The sequence below is a fragment of the Physeter macrocephalus genome, chromosome 14, assembly GCF_002837175.3.
Source record: "Physeter macrocephalus isolate SW-GA chromosome 14, ASM283717v5, whole genome shotgun sequence".
NCBI classification, from domain to species: Eukaryota; Metazoa; Chordata; class Mammalia; order Artiodactyla; family Physeteridae; genus Physeter; species Physeter macrocephalus.
In genome coordinates, this window is record NC_041227.1 from 112,337,590 (window position 1) to 112,351,359 (window position 13,770).

Below are 13,770 nucleotides of genomic sequence, written 5' to 3' on the forward strand. Positions count from 1 at the left end.
AAGCCTAGGCTCGTCCGCCAGCCACCCCCAACATGGTTGTATAAGTGAAATCTAGGTACTGTGCACATTCATTCCTACAGGGCTGCCTGGGGAGGCGGGGGCATCCCACCGGTGGCTATGCTGCAGCAAGGAAAGTTTTGGGGCAAAAGCTCCCACTTGCCTGAGTCCTTGCCCCACCCCTTGCTAGCTGAGCAGCTTTGGGCAAATAATTTTACACTCTGGAGCCTCATTTCTGGCCCACAGGACTGCAGTAAAGATGAAAGGAGACAGTAGAGGCCAAAGTGCCTTGAACACTATTAAGTGCTGAGCAAATGTACAGGTTTTTGTTTTTGTTTTTTCTGGAGAGAGTCCAGTCCGTAGGTATGGACCGAGTAGAATAATACGAATAGCTACATTTCTCAGGAGTATATCCAGGCTAAGTGCTTTCCATTTCATCACAATAACCCTAAGACTGCTCTGTCCAAACGATGGCCACTAGCCACATGTGACTGTTGACCACTTGAAATACGACAAGTCTGAATTGAGATGTGCTGTACGTGTAAAAATACACACGGGATTTTACACTTGAAAAAATGCCAACTATCCGTAATAGCTCTTGTATCAATTACATGTTGAAATGATATTTTAGATATATTAGGCTACATAAAATACACAATTAAAATTTATTTCATCAGTTTCTTTTTCTTTTTTTTTAATGTGGCTATTAGACAAATTTTATTTACACGTATGTGGCTCAAAGTATATTTTTATTGGGCGTCATGGTGCTAACAGGTATGGGACTGTTATTATCCCATACTCCTTTCAGAGTGAAGGAAAAGAAGGCACAAAGAGGTTAAGCAGCTTGCTCCAAATCACACAACTAACACAGGTACAAGTGTCTCAAGCCTTTAGACTCAGTAAGAAGTGACTCTGGGCCTCCCTGATACACGGCACAGCGACTGGTGATACAAAGTCTGGGGCTATAAGGAAGCAAAGAAAGGCCCGGAGAGCTCACTTTGCCCACTTCTAAACCACAAACAAAATTGCATCCACCTTGGAAAATATATAAGATTTCTCTAAAGCTCTGTAGGTTTCCTCTTATCTGCTCCACAGGTTCAGTCCCCAACCCCTCCTCAGGCCAAGCACAACATTGACAATCTCACAAGAGAGGACCGATTAGGGCTTTGGAATCTCCCAGGCATGTCTTCTCCCAGCTGTGTGACTTTGGCCCTGCCTCAGTTTCTCTGGAGCTTGTGTGAGGAGTCAGTGAAGTAGTGCACAGTGCCTGGCACACAGAATGTGCTCAATACAAGACAGTGCCCCCTGAGTTCACGCTGGCTGAGATGGGAGTGGGAGGGCAGGAGGGGGCTGGCCTGGATTTGGTGTCGTTTGATGCTAGACCCGCTACAGTGCTGCAGAGTGCTATTCCTGACCCACCCACTCCCAGCTGTTACCTGAGATTCTCCCCGCCCTCGGAGCACTGGAAGTCCAGGCCGGCCGGCTGGGAGCTCACAAACGCTTGCAGGTGGGACAGCTCCAAGGCTCGCCACATGTCTTCCTCCGAGTAATTGCCAAAGGGGTCCAGGTTCATGCGCAGGGTCCCCGAGAACAAGATGGGGTCCTGGGGACAAAGCAAGGCCTCAGAGGGAGGCAGCTCAGGCCCCATAGGGAGCCATGGGCCCCGAGGCCAGGGAACAAGAAAGGGGTTGAGGTGGCGGCATTCCCACTCTGACCCCAGCCCTCCAGGAGGGAGGCAATGGCCAAGGAGATAGAAGAACGCCTGTGGGGAAGTGATAAACCTCAGCTTTGCCAACCCAAAATCCTGCGCTAAGGCAGAAACCTGAACCGCTAATCTGACTCCAAACTGTCCAGTCAGAAGAAAAAAATACCCCAGAAGAGTCAGAAAAAGTGAAATGTAATTCAGAGCTATGAAACCAGGAGACCAGGATAGAAGGCCTCCGGGGTGGGCTGTGTGGAGGGGCCTGTTGTTCTGCTGGTCCGAGAGGTCAGAGGACAGGGTCTTATTGGGCAGGAGACATCTGACCCTTCCAGACCCACGACGGGGTGCCGCTCTGTGGCTCTGCTCCTGCTGTCCTGCTCTCCAGCCTCCCACAGAGAGGTCCCAGTCTTCGAGCTCCAAGCTACAGAACAGGGGTGGGACCTGCCGCCAGAGTCACGGGTCAGCGTGGCCAGGCCACGCCAGGCTGCTACCTGGGGGATGATGGTCAGCTGAGAACGCAGGTCATGGAGCCCGAAGTCGGCCACATTGAGGCCGTCGATGAGGATGTCGCCCTCCGCGGCTTCCAGGATGCGGAACAGGCAGAGGGTCATGGACGATTTGCCAGCCCCAGTGCGGCCCACGATCCCCACCTGGAGGCAGTGGGGGGCCGTCAGGGGGAGGCTGGGGGTCAGCGGGGCTGTTGCCAGGACTCCCCTGGGAGATCAAGGCAGACCCTTGGGCTGGGCCCCTGCCATCTCACAGACCCACGCTCCCCAGGGAAAAACCCGCCCCACACGCACCTTCTCGCCACCTCGCACTTGTAGGCTCAGGTCCTTCAGCACCAGCTCCAGGCCCGGCCGGTAACGCACAGAGTAATTCCGGAACTCCACCTCACCCTGCAGTGGCCAGCCCGCTGGCGGGCGGCTGCCCTCCACCACCCAGGGGGCCTGGCCGCCAGGGGAAGACAGGATCCTCATCAGGGGGCACCTCTTCCCCAGCCCAGCCATCTCCCAACTTTGGTCTGCCTCCATCCCCAGGCCCCTGCCATCCTCACCCACCAGGGACCCTGGCGGGGAGGCCCTGGTGCTCATGTGGCCCAACCTTGTGGTTCAATGTCTCTTTATCCCTCTGACATTATTCCCCACAGAACTTTGCTCTCCCCTATTCCCCCATGCCCCACGGCCATAAGCGGCCCCTCCCACCTGCCCTCGCTCCCCCTTTCACCATTCTTTATTACTGAGTGGCTACTCCCTGACAGGTAGTGGGGTCAACAATGGTAAACAAGACAAAGTCCTTGTCCCCATGAGGCTTACATCCGAGTCTAGGGGGGCATACAGTTGACAAATAAGTAAGTCTACATAATGTCAGATGGTGATGAGTGTGGATAAGTGCCTGGTGTTGCTATTCTGTACAGGGTGGTCAGGCAAGGCTTCCTGGAGGAGGTGATATTTAACTAGAGACCTGAAGGAAGTGAAGGAACGAGACAAGTAGATATCTGGGGGAAGGGCATGCCAGAGAGAGGGAACGGCAAGTACAAATACTTCCAGGTGTGTTCTGGATCACAACGACAAAGGTGAGAGGTAGGAGACAAGTAGTGGCTGGCCCCATCACATAGGGCTTTGCTGGCCACTTTAAGGACTGTGTTTTTTTACCCTGAGGAAGATGTAGGTACATGCACAGAGGAATAACCTGATTTGGTATGTTTTTAAAGGATCTCCCTGCTGCTATTTGGAGGAGGGAGAGGGGAGGGTGTTTTGAAATGGGGGGTCAGACTGTCAGCAGTCAGAAAGCAAAGCAGCCGGTATAGGCAGACCTCGCTCTCTTGAGGAGGTGTCAAAAGAATGGAGAGTAGGGTTGGGGGCAGAATTTTCGAGAATGTGGAGACAGGATCATGTGTGTAGAGAGGGGATATGGGAATGCTAGGCATGAAGAGGGAGAGTTTGAAGATCCCAGAGAATGGGGGATGAGGGAATGATAGGGGATGCCTGGGGAAGACAGGGGTGGATGGGGGCCCCATGGGCAGGAGAGGTCAGGTTGGGAAGAACAGGTGGGGTGGGGCTCAATGGGGGCTGACAGGGCAGGAGCTCAGGTCACAGAAGCCATGAAGTGCTTTCCAAGTAGGAGCGAGGGGCTATTTTGTCTGAATGTTGCTGAGTGGTTGAATTAGATGAGAACAGAAGAGTGTCCCTAGGTAGGTCGGGAAGCGGGAAAGTCACCGGTGAGTGGGTTCAGTGGAGTGATAGGGCCAGAAACCAGGCTACAGGGTGACGAGGCAGTGGGGAGAGCACTTGCAGACCATGTTTTAAAGCCAGTTTCACGACAAAGGAGAGCAGAGAAATGGGACATAGGATACAGGGGAAAGGGAGGGTTGGTCTGAGTGTCTAGAATGGAAGCTACGAGAGCTTATTTTTGCGTGTGGCTGGGAATCGTCCAACAGAGGGAGCAAGATGCATGATGTAGCAGGTGGAGGGTGTGACTGAGGAAGTGAAGTCCTTGGGTGGCCATGTGAAGAAGTAGAGGGCCCGGACTTTGAGATGAGAAAGGAAGAAGGTGGAAGGGACACAGGCAGATTTGAAAGTCTGGAGGCAGGAAGGCTGAGGGAGTTCACATCTTGTCAAGCCGTTTTCTCACCGCAGCGTTAGGCAAGGTCGATGACTGAGCCTATGATGACCGACGACTGAGTCATTCGGTCGATGACTGACCACAGGGAGGAGGGGATGTAGGGGTTTAAGGAAAGAGAATGGTCAAAACAGAACTTTCTGAAAGTGGGAACACATGCTTCTTGGAGAAGCAAAACAGGAACACCCAGCCGTGGTGTGTGGTTATAAACTGGAAGTAAAATCAATGATTTTCTCCAGCAATGTTTTAGCAGCTGAGCACCGGCGTGTTTTGGAAGGTGGACAGATGGGCTCAACTGGGGTGAGGATGACTGAGAGAGAGAAGGGCAAGGGAGTCGAGAGCTTTGGCACTGGTGGAGCGTAGGACCCAGGCTGGATGAGCTCATGGACAGAGGGACAGAGGCAGGGCACGGGACTGGGGGGGTCCCAGGGAGGACAAGGCACTGTGACCAAGGAGGACTTGGAACAGCGGGAGCTGTGTCCTCTCCCACGACATCAGGAACTGCTTGAGGGCAGACCTTGTCTTGCTCTACACCTCCTCACGTACACCTCTGGTTGACCCTCAAGAAGGGTTGAATGAATGAATGAATGAAGAGCCACCTGAACAGCTGGCCTGGGGGGTGTAGGGACGGTGGGTCACCAAGCACCCCTCCCTGCCCCAGGCTCACCCCGTACCCACCTCAGTCTCCGTCTTGGAGTACTCTTTGACTCTCTCCACGGCCACAATATTAGACTCCAAGTCTGATATCGTTCGTATCATCCAGTTCAGAGCCAACGTCACCTAGCCAGAGGGACTGGGTCATAAGCGGGGCAATCTCTCCTCCCCCTGAAATGGCTTTGGGAGGAGTTCAGACTCCTTGACTGTGCTCCTGTCCTATCCCAGCTATGACCCAGGTGGGCCTGGGCAAACCCATAGATGTGCCACCTGGGCCTCAAATCACAACTGTACCTCAGGCAGTGACAATGCAGACTTAACAAAAGGCCACCCAGCCCGGTGTTTCTTAAACTTTAATATGCACAAGAAAGATTTCCCAGGGAATCTTGTTAAAATGTAGCTTCTAATTCAGTAGGTCTGTGGTGGGAAGCGAGATTCTACGTGGCTAAGAAGCTCACAGATGATGCTGATACAACTGGTCCTTGGTCCACACTTTGTGGATCAAGGAGTCTTGCTAGACATCACTGAAGCCAGAGCCCCAGGTCTATAGTATCAGAGTCTACAGTTTAAGATCTCCAGGTGATTCATATGCACATTAAAGTTTGAGAAGACTGACCTGTCTGGACTGTCCTTTGTTTACAAAACATCCAAGACTTGAGTCACCTGGGGCATTGCAAATGTGATCTGCTTCACAAAAATTCCATCTGCAGTTATTTAACGCTTTGACAATATAGGCTGATATCAGGGTGACCTTCCCAGGCTCCAGTTACCTGCTCCGTGTACTTTCTCTGCAGGCTTGTGAGATGAGGTGTATTCCAGCTCTCCACGTCCCTGCCCCCGGACCCCTGTCAGGGTTGACCTCTAGATCTTATGCAGGCAGGGCAAATTCTATTTGTCTCTTGGGGCCAAGCTCCAAGATAATTTCTCCAACACTCCAAGGTAGAGACCTCCTCTGGGCTCCTGCATTTTGTGCCTTCCTCCACTAAGGTCTGTGCACCCCACAGTACCATCCCCTGCTGGTGGGAGTGACTCTCCACACTTGACTGGGAGGTCACGGTCCCGCGGAGCAGAACCTGTGGCTGGTCCCCATTCGGGGCAGAGCGAGGTGCTCAGGAGATGCTTGTGAAACCTGTGTGGCCTCTGCCCCGGTGGTGGCCCTGACCCAGGACCCAGACCTCTGCGTACCTGGAGGGCATAGGACACAGACAGGCCCACCAGCCCTGGGCTCAGGCTGCTTCTCCCAATCACGGCAAAGAGTGCGGTGAAGAGCACAACACAGTTGCCCACGAACTCCACTCGGACCCCCAGCCACCTGTGGGGATTAGGCAAGGAGGAAATGGGGCAGATGCAAGAAGGGGGCTGTTTAGGGGGAAGGAGGGGCTTGGACCCAGAACACCAGGGTCTCTCCCGCAGAGACACTGGTGGAAACTCGTGGGAGGAGCAGGGGCTTGAGGGAGCTGCTTCTGACCTGTTGGAGGCGATGTAGGGGTAGCAGCTCCTCTGGTTGGTGTCCACCTTAGCATCACTGATGGCCTCGAAGTCCTGGCTGCGGCCATAGGCCCGGATGACGCTGGAGCCGGTCACCGTCTCCAAAAAGTGGGAGTAGATGGGTGAGCGGCTGACAGACTCCAGCCGCTTCAGCTGCCGTGATGTAGCCACATAGAGGCGCTGACAGAGGGTGGAGAAAGAGCTTGGAGTCAGGACCGTGGGGCCCCAGCTCAGTCCAGCACGCCCTCTGGACCCAGGTGAGCCGCCTCCCCTCAGTCCCGCTGCCCCATAAGACCTTGCTCCCTTCCTCCCGCTCCGCCCAGAAGGACCCAAGACTTGGGGGCCTGATACGGCTCCACGAACTCATCCCACCCTTCCCCTCTGGTCAGCTCTGCTCACTCTTCCAGGCCACTTTGTCCACGAAGCCTTTCCCGATTGCCTCTCAGCTCCTGACCCCCTCACCTCTGCGGGGGCCTAGATTATTGCACTGACTCTGCTTTGCCTCCTGTCAGTGGCTATGCCTGTCTCCACTTAGGGGCCCTAGCAGTGTGTTCACACAATCAAAATTTTGCAAAGTTTGCAAAAATAAGATAATTTTGTATTCTTTTTCTTAAAGAGCCTCTCCCCGCCCCACCCCGCAGCTGTTTAAACTTCAGCCCCGGAAAAACACAGTTCTGCCTCCACCTTCCATCTTCTACCCTGTGGGCCCCAAGATGCCCAGGGCCATGTAGGATTTGCATCTGAGAGTCCCCCATCCCGGCACAGAGCACGGTCTTCACACACAGGCCTGAGCTTCTGGCCACCTGTGGATTACCTTCATCGACTGATTAATTAATGGCAGGAGAGGGGCTCAGTAACACAAATGCCTTTTATAGGCAGCCGTATCAGAATGCTATCAACTCATCCATGTTAAAAACATGTATGTAAGTTGAGATATATCTAAAAAGAAGGGAAGGATAGTGTGTCTCAAACTGTTGACAATATTTTATGAAAAAACAGCCAGCAGGAAGGAGTTCCAGGGCCAGTCACAATTTACAAGGATTTCATTTTATCCTATGAACAACTCTGTGAGGTAGGTTCCATGATTCTATTTTACAGGTGAGGAAAATGAGCTTCAAAGAGGAATTTACTGAACCAAATCCAGCTGTGAAGCTGCGGGGCCTGACCTCCCTACATCCCACCACTGGTGGCCCCCGGGAGAGCCCCGGCCACACAACGGCCATGCCCACAAAAAGCCACGCCCACCCGCTCAGGGCACACCTGCACAAAGAGGTAGAGGACAGCCAAAGGCAGGATGACCACAGCGAAGAGTGGCGTGCTGGCCACGATGACCACGAGGGTGGAGATGGAGTTGTAGAAGGAATTCAGCAGCATGAGGACGGTGGGAGCCAGAACCTCATCGATGATGTAGATGTCCTTGGAGAAGCGGTTGAGGATGCGGCCTGAGGGCGTCGTATCGAAGAAGGACTGTGGCGAGCGCATCTTGTTGTGCAGCAGTGCCTGGTGAAGCAAGCGTGCGGCCTGGACGCCTCCCACCGCCATCGTGATGGCTGACAGCATCACCAGGAGCCCTGGTGGAGGAGGCAAGGGGCACTCGTTCACCTGGGCCAGGTGGCAGGCATGCAGGGGCAGGTTCCGAGATGGGGGATAGCCTCGGTGCACGAGGCAGGCTCAGAGGCAGGGCATGGCTAGGATGAGCTAGACGGGGCCAGAGGCAGGTAGACTGCTAGGGTGGGTTAGGGAGTCCCTGGGGCTGCGACAGTGGAGAGATTCAGAGGCAAGGGCATGGTTTGGGGGACCCAGCAGCCCAGAGATGAGGAAGGGGCCGCTGTAACCCCTTCTAGGTATCTCTGCGGGCTCACCTTGCAGAATTCCCAAGGCGGCGTAGACGCCCAGCCTCTGGGAGGTGTTGTTCTGCTGGCCGTTCACCGCAGCCTCGCCGGTCCAGGCACTGAGCCAAACGTTGGCCCCAACGGCAGCCGCGCTTTGACCCCCGTGCAGCAGAAAGATGACCAGCGTGGCACAGAGCCCCACGGCCCTGGCGTAATCCCAGAACACACTCAGCTTCACCTGCATGGCCACAGTGGTTGGACAGAGGAGTCCAGTGAGCCCCGGGACTGCTAGGGGCCTACCCACCCTCTCCACCCCTCCCTGCCCAAGCTACTCACAGTACCCATCTCCACCTTCTCCTCCTGGGTCAGCACGTGGCTCGCCTTTGCCTCTGTGGCCTGCACTACCTTTTCTGCCACACCCAGGCGCCTCCTGGGCACAGGCCGACCCGGGCCCTCTCCTTCCTGGGACATGGCACTCAGCTGTCTGTGGAGGCAACTGGTCAGGCCAGGGAGGAGGCCTCCAGCACAGCCACAGACGGAGCCCCAGAAGGAGGTTCAGGCTGCAGCCGGAGGCCCGGTGTGTGTCAGGGAGAACGCCCACCTGCTCCCCCCGTCAGGGCTTGGGAGCCCTGGTACCGCCTCCCGGGGGCTGAGAGCTCCCAGGTGCTCACCTCATGAACTGCTTCTGGACCTCGTATGTCACCGGTTCATTATCCGTCAGGTCTGTGTGACTGTTGAGCATGTCCTCGATCAGCAGCACCTCCTCATCCTCTTTGTCCTCCAAGGCTGCAGCGGGGAGGCAGAAAGGAGAGCTTGGCTAGCTCACCCCGCAAGCCCCTGGTATCCCCCGCCCCACTCCAATGAAGAGGCCTGAATGGACAAGCGAGAGGCGAGGTGAGAGGGACTGAGAGGGCAGCAAGAACAACAATAAAAATAAATGACGAATTTCGCGCTGGAAAGAAAAAGGGTGGCAAGAAAGACTTAGGTTAGACAGGAAGAAAAGCTTCCCATCAGGGACTACCTAGAAGGGGATTCAAATGTAAGGTTCAGGAGCTTGGGCTCTAGAGTCAGACTCTGGCTGAGCTAAAAATCCCACTTCCTCACCGCATGAGTTTAGACAGGCATGTAAAACGGGGATAATAATAGTACCTACTTCATCGTGTCATTGTGAGGATTAAAGGAAGGAATGTGTGTCAAGAGCTTGCAAGGGGCATAGCCCTTAGTAAATGCTCGAGACGTGTTAGCTGCGTATACGGAAGTAGGCGAGAAAGCCCAGGAGAAGGTCTGTGAGCCAGCCGGGAGCCTGAGGCTGGGGAGCCGGGACTGGACAACAAGGGGGTCTCAATATGCTCCATGAGGACAGGGATTTTTCTGTTTGTTCATTGCTGTCTCAGCGCCTGGAATAGTGCCTGGACATAGTAATTGCTCAATAAATATTTGTTGATAAATAAATGACTTTTCCAAGCATTTGCATATTTACGAAACAATTCACCTGTGAAACAGTTTTGCCGTACAAGCTGGGCCTGGGTCCTTAGGCCCTTTTGACACATGAAGGAAGATGAGGAGGAAGGACCTTGAATCCATCCAGTTCACTTTCCCTGTTGGTGATGTCTGACATCACGCAGATGGTCCAAGTTCCCCAGAACCTCCCTTGTAAAACACTGGGCCTGACCACAGACACCCAGAGGCTCCAGGGAGCAGGGGAGATGCTGGGAGGGCAGGGCAATACGGAGGGCCAAGAATGGCAGATACCGGTCCTGCTGTCGGCCTCCTGGTGCTCCTTGCCCTCATCAGGTGCGTAGTTGCGGAGAAAGTTGGCAAAGGAGCCGTTGCGCTGCAGCAGGGCTGCGTAAGTGCCAATCTCAGACACCTGCCCGTCAGCTAGCACTATGACAAAGTCCGTCTGGGGCAGGAAGCTGATGCCGTGAGTCACTAGCACCCGTGTCTGGGGAGAAGGCAGCAGGCTATCACTCTCACTGCCCTCAGCACACACCCCCGGCACAGCGCGGGGCCCCGGAGCGAATGGGAGGCGCCTGTGTGCCGGCAGCATGAGCAGGAACGTCAGGGACTCACCCCGTGCTCACCGCAGCTGGCTCAGTGCCCGAGGGGCATCGTCCCCCACCCCCGCCCCAGGTTCCGCCCGCTGCCCAGCCCCTGCTCCTGTTCCTCAGGCCCTCCATACCTCCAGATCTCACCCGAACCCTTTGGCCTCCCACCAGTCTTCTCCTGTGGCCCTAGACCTCACCTTAGTCCCCTTAGCCTCTGGGAGGCCTCACCTTTCCTGCCAGCACACCTTCTGGCCCGATGACTTGGTCAAAGATATGCTTGGCCACGTGGGAGTCCACGGCTGACAATGGGTCATCCAGCAAAAAAATGTCAGCATCACTGTAAACAGCTCGGGCCAGACTGACCCGCTGACGCTGGCCCCCGGACAGGTTAATGCCCTGGATGGGTTGGAGGAGGGAGGTGAGAGGTGTGTATTGGGTAGAAGGGAGTCAGGCCATCACAAGGGGGACGAGGGCTCTGTCTATTGTCACTCAAAAAGGCAGACCTCTAAATTCACATTTCATATACCTGGTCCCGTACCTGGGAAGCTCTAAGGCCATGGAGGAAGGGGTGGTGGCTCTCAGAGTCCTCCCAGGGCAGGTGAGGACATCCTGCTCCCTGCCCAGCTGGTTTCCCTGCCTTCCACCTTCATACTCTGGGAGGCTGGAAATCCCCAAGAGGTCCTTAATAGAACTTTTAGTCTCCCATCAACCATACGGTTCGCAGATGACTTTCATAACAATTATCCCATTTGGTCCTCTTGTCAGTCTTTCCAGGGAGGTATCATTAGCCCCACTTTCTAGATGAAGAAACTAGAGCTCAAGATGTTAATGACTTTGTCCAGGGTCCCAAACTCTTAAGGGCAAAAGCAAGGATGGAAACCCAGCATCCACCCCAGAATTCATCTACCCTGAGATCATTCACATACCAGAGGGGAGGTAAGTTCACTCCTTAAACCCATTATGCAGAAACTGAGGCACACAGCAGCAGGGCTGGGCCTAGAGGGCAGACCCCAGAGGTATAGCCTGCTTTCCGACCACCAGCTTTCCTCATTCCCTCTGGAACAGGCCCAGCTCTTTGGGGGTACCCTGAGAAACTGACCCCTGGGGAGAACAAATGTGGGTTGGGAGGTGGAGCTGCTGAGAAGCAAGGGGTGGACATGGAAGCTGTAGTGACTGAGACGCGTGAACGTGCCTGCATTCAACCAACCAGGCTTTCTCCAGTGCTACTGTGCTCTGGGCACTAAATCAGTCTTGTGTGTGCGAGGTCAGTGTGGGTCCAGGAGAGATGGGAAGGAGGAGTTGTAGCGTAGATCAGGAGGTCTACTCTGGGTTCCTATAATCTCGGACTCCTACTTAAAAATTTCCCATCCCCACTGCCAGGCTCAGGCCCTCATTTCCCCAGGGCACCACGAGAGCCTCCTCACTGGTTCCTGTGCCTTTGGGCCCCTCCACACTGCAGCCAGGGCAGCTTTTCAAAATGCAATTCCTGTCCCTCCTTAAAACTCTTCACTGACAAGTTGAACGTCAAGATAAAAAATGATGGTAATGGATTATAACACATTGAATCAAATAAGAATCCATGAACCCACATTGATATAAAAAAATTAATGAATAAGTAATAAGCCAACTAATAACTATAGAAGGAATGGAGTTATAAAATCAACATTTGGCCAACATCATGGTAAACACTGACTCAGGCAAAAATCATCAATGAAAGTTGTAAAACGAAATCATCAGTAGACGATACGACCTCAATCAAGAGATCAAAGTTAACATTGTCAGTAACGCAGGAACTGACATCATGTGCCTCCTGATATGATGCACCGAGAAAGACACAACGTTACTTCTTTGGTTTTTTCGCCCCAAAATATATTCCGAATCTAATCGTGTTCAAATTGAGAAACATTCTGCAAAATAACTGGCCCGTACTCTTCTAAAGTGTTGATGTTCTAAAAGACAAAGACTGAGGAATCATGCAGATTGATTGAGAATAAAGAGATATGACAACTAAATGCAACTCATGATCCTGGATTGAACCCTAGACCAGGAAAGAAAATAGCTAAAAAAGACATTACTGGGACAAATGATGACATTTCAAATGTCAGACAGTGAATTACATAATAATACTGTATTAATGATAAATTTCTTGATTTTGATAACTCAACTGTAGTTATGTAAGAGGATGTCTTTGTTTTGAGACACTGAAATCTTAAGAGGTGAAACTATAAAACTCAGAAGAAAAAACAAGGGAAAAGTTTCATGACATTGGACTTGGCAATGATTTTTTTGGATAAGACACCAAAAGCACAAGCAACAAAAGTATAAATAGAAAAATTGGATCACATTAAAATTGAAAACTTCTGTGCATCAAAGGACACAATCAGCAGAGTGAAAAGGCAACCTTCAGAACAGGAGAAAATATTTGCAACTCATATATCTCATAGGGAGTTAATATCTAGTATGTGTAAAGAACTCCTACAACTCAACAACAAAAAACCAAACAACTTGAATAAAATGTGGGCAAAGGACTTGAATAGACATTTCTCCAGAGAAGATATACAAACTACCAATAGACACATGAAAAGATGCTCAACATTACTAATCACTGGGAAACGCAAATCAAAACCTCAATGAGATACCATCTCACATCCATTAGGATGACCACTACCAAAAAAAACAAAAACAAAAAACCAAACAACCACCCCAGAAAACAACAAGTGTTGTCCAGAATGTGTAGAAGTTGGAGACCTTGTGTACTGTTGGTGGGAATGATAAATGGTGCAGCCATTATGGAAAACAGTATGGCAGTTCCTCAAAAAATAAAAAAAAATAGAATTATGATTTAGCAATTCCACTTCTGGGTATGTACTAAAAAGAATTGAAAGTAGGGTCTTGAAAAGATCTTTGCACACGCATGTTCATAGCAGCATTAGTCACAATTGCTAAAAGGTGGAAGCAACCCAAGTATCCACTGATGGATGAATGGATAAGTAAAAGTTGCTGTTTAATGGGTACAGAGTTTTAGTTTTGCAAGATAAAAAGAGTTCTGGAGATTGGCTGTACAACAGTGTGAATGTACTTAACACTACTGACCTATATACTTAAAAGGATTTCTAAGGTAAAGATTTATGTTATGTATATTTTGCGACGTTAAAAATTAATTAAAAAATAAAAACTTTCACTGATGTCCCATGGTTTTTAGGGTAAAGGCCAAAACCTTAATCAAAGTCTTCAAGGCTCTACCTTACCCTGTTTCTTCCACACCCCTTCTAACCTCCAGACACACCAAATTGCACAGAAATGCCAGTCCACCCACCATCCCTTGGCTCACACCTTCAAAGGTTTTCCATCACTTGGTAAAAGCCACATTCTTTTTTTTTTTTTTTTGTGGTACGCGGGCCTCTCACTGTTGTGGCCTCTCCTGTTTCGG

At 52.0% G+C, this 13,770-nt stretch overlaps 1 protein-coding gene across 1 annotated transcript in view; it reads right to left on the minus strand.

The window, feature by feature from the left end:
* Window positions 1-13,770, minus strand: part of ABCC3 (ATP binding cassette subfamily C member 3) — a 46,455-nt gene that overhangs the window by 4,595 nt on the left and 28,090 nt on the right. The window contains 12 exon segments of the mRNA XM_007103552.3: window positions 1,434-1,600; window positions 2,191-2,349; window positions 2,500-2,646; window positions 4,997-5,098; window positions 6,158-6,284; window positions 6,441-6,640; window positions 7,721-8,031; window positions 8,323-8,530; window positions 8,629-8,776; window positions 8,964-9,078; window positions 10,045-10,237; window positions 10,569-10,736. Coding sequence (XP_007103614.2) covers window positions 1,434-1,600; window positions 2,191-2,349; window positions 2,500-2,646; window positions 4,997-5,098; window positions 6,158-6,284; window positions 6,441-6,640; window positions 7,721-8,031; window positions 8,323-8,530; window positions 8,629-8,776; window positions 8,964-9,078; window positions 10,045-10,237; window positions 10,569-10,736 — 2,045 coding nt within the window.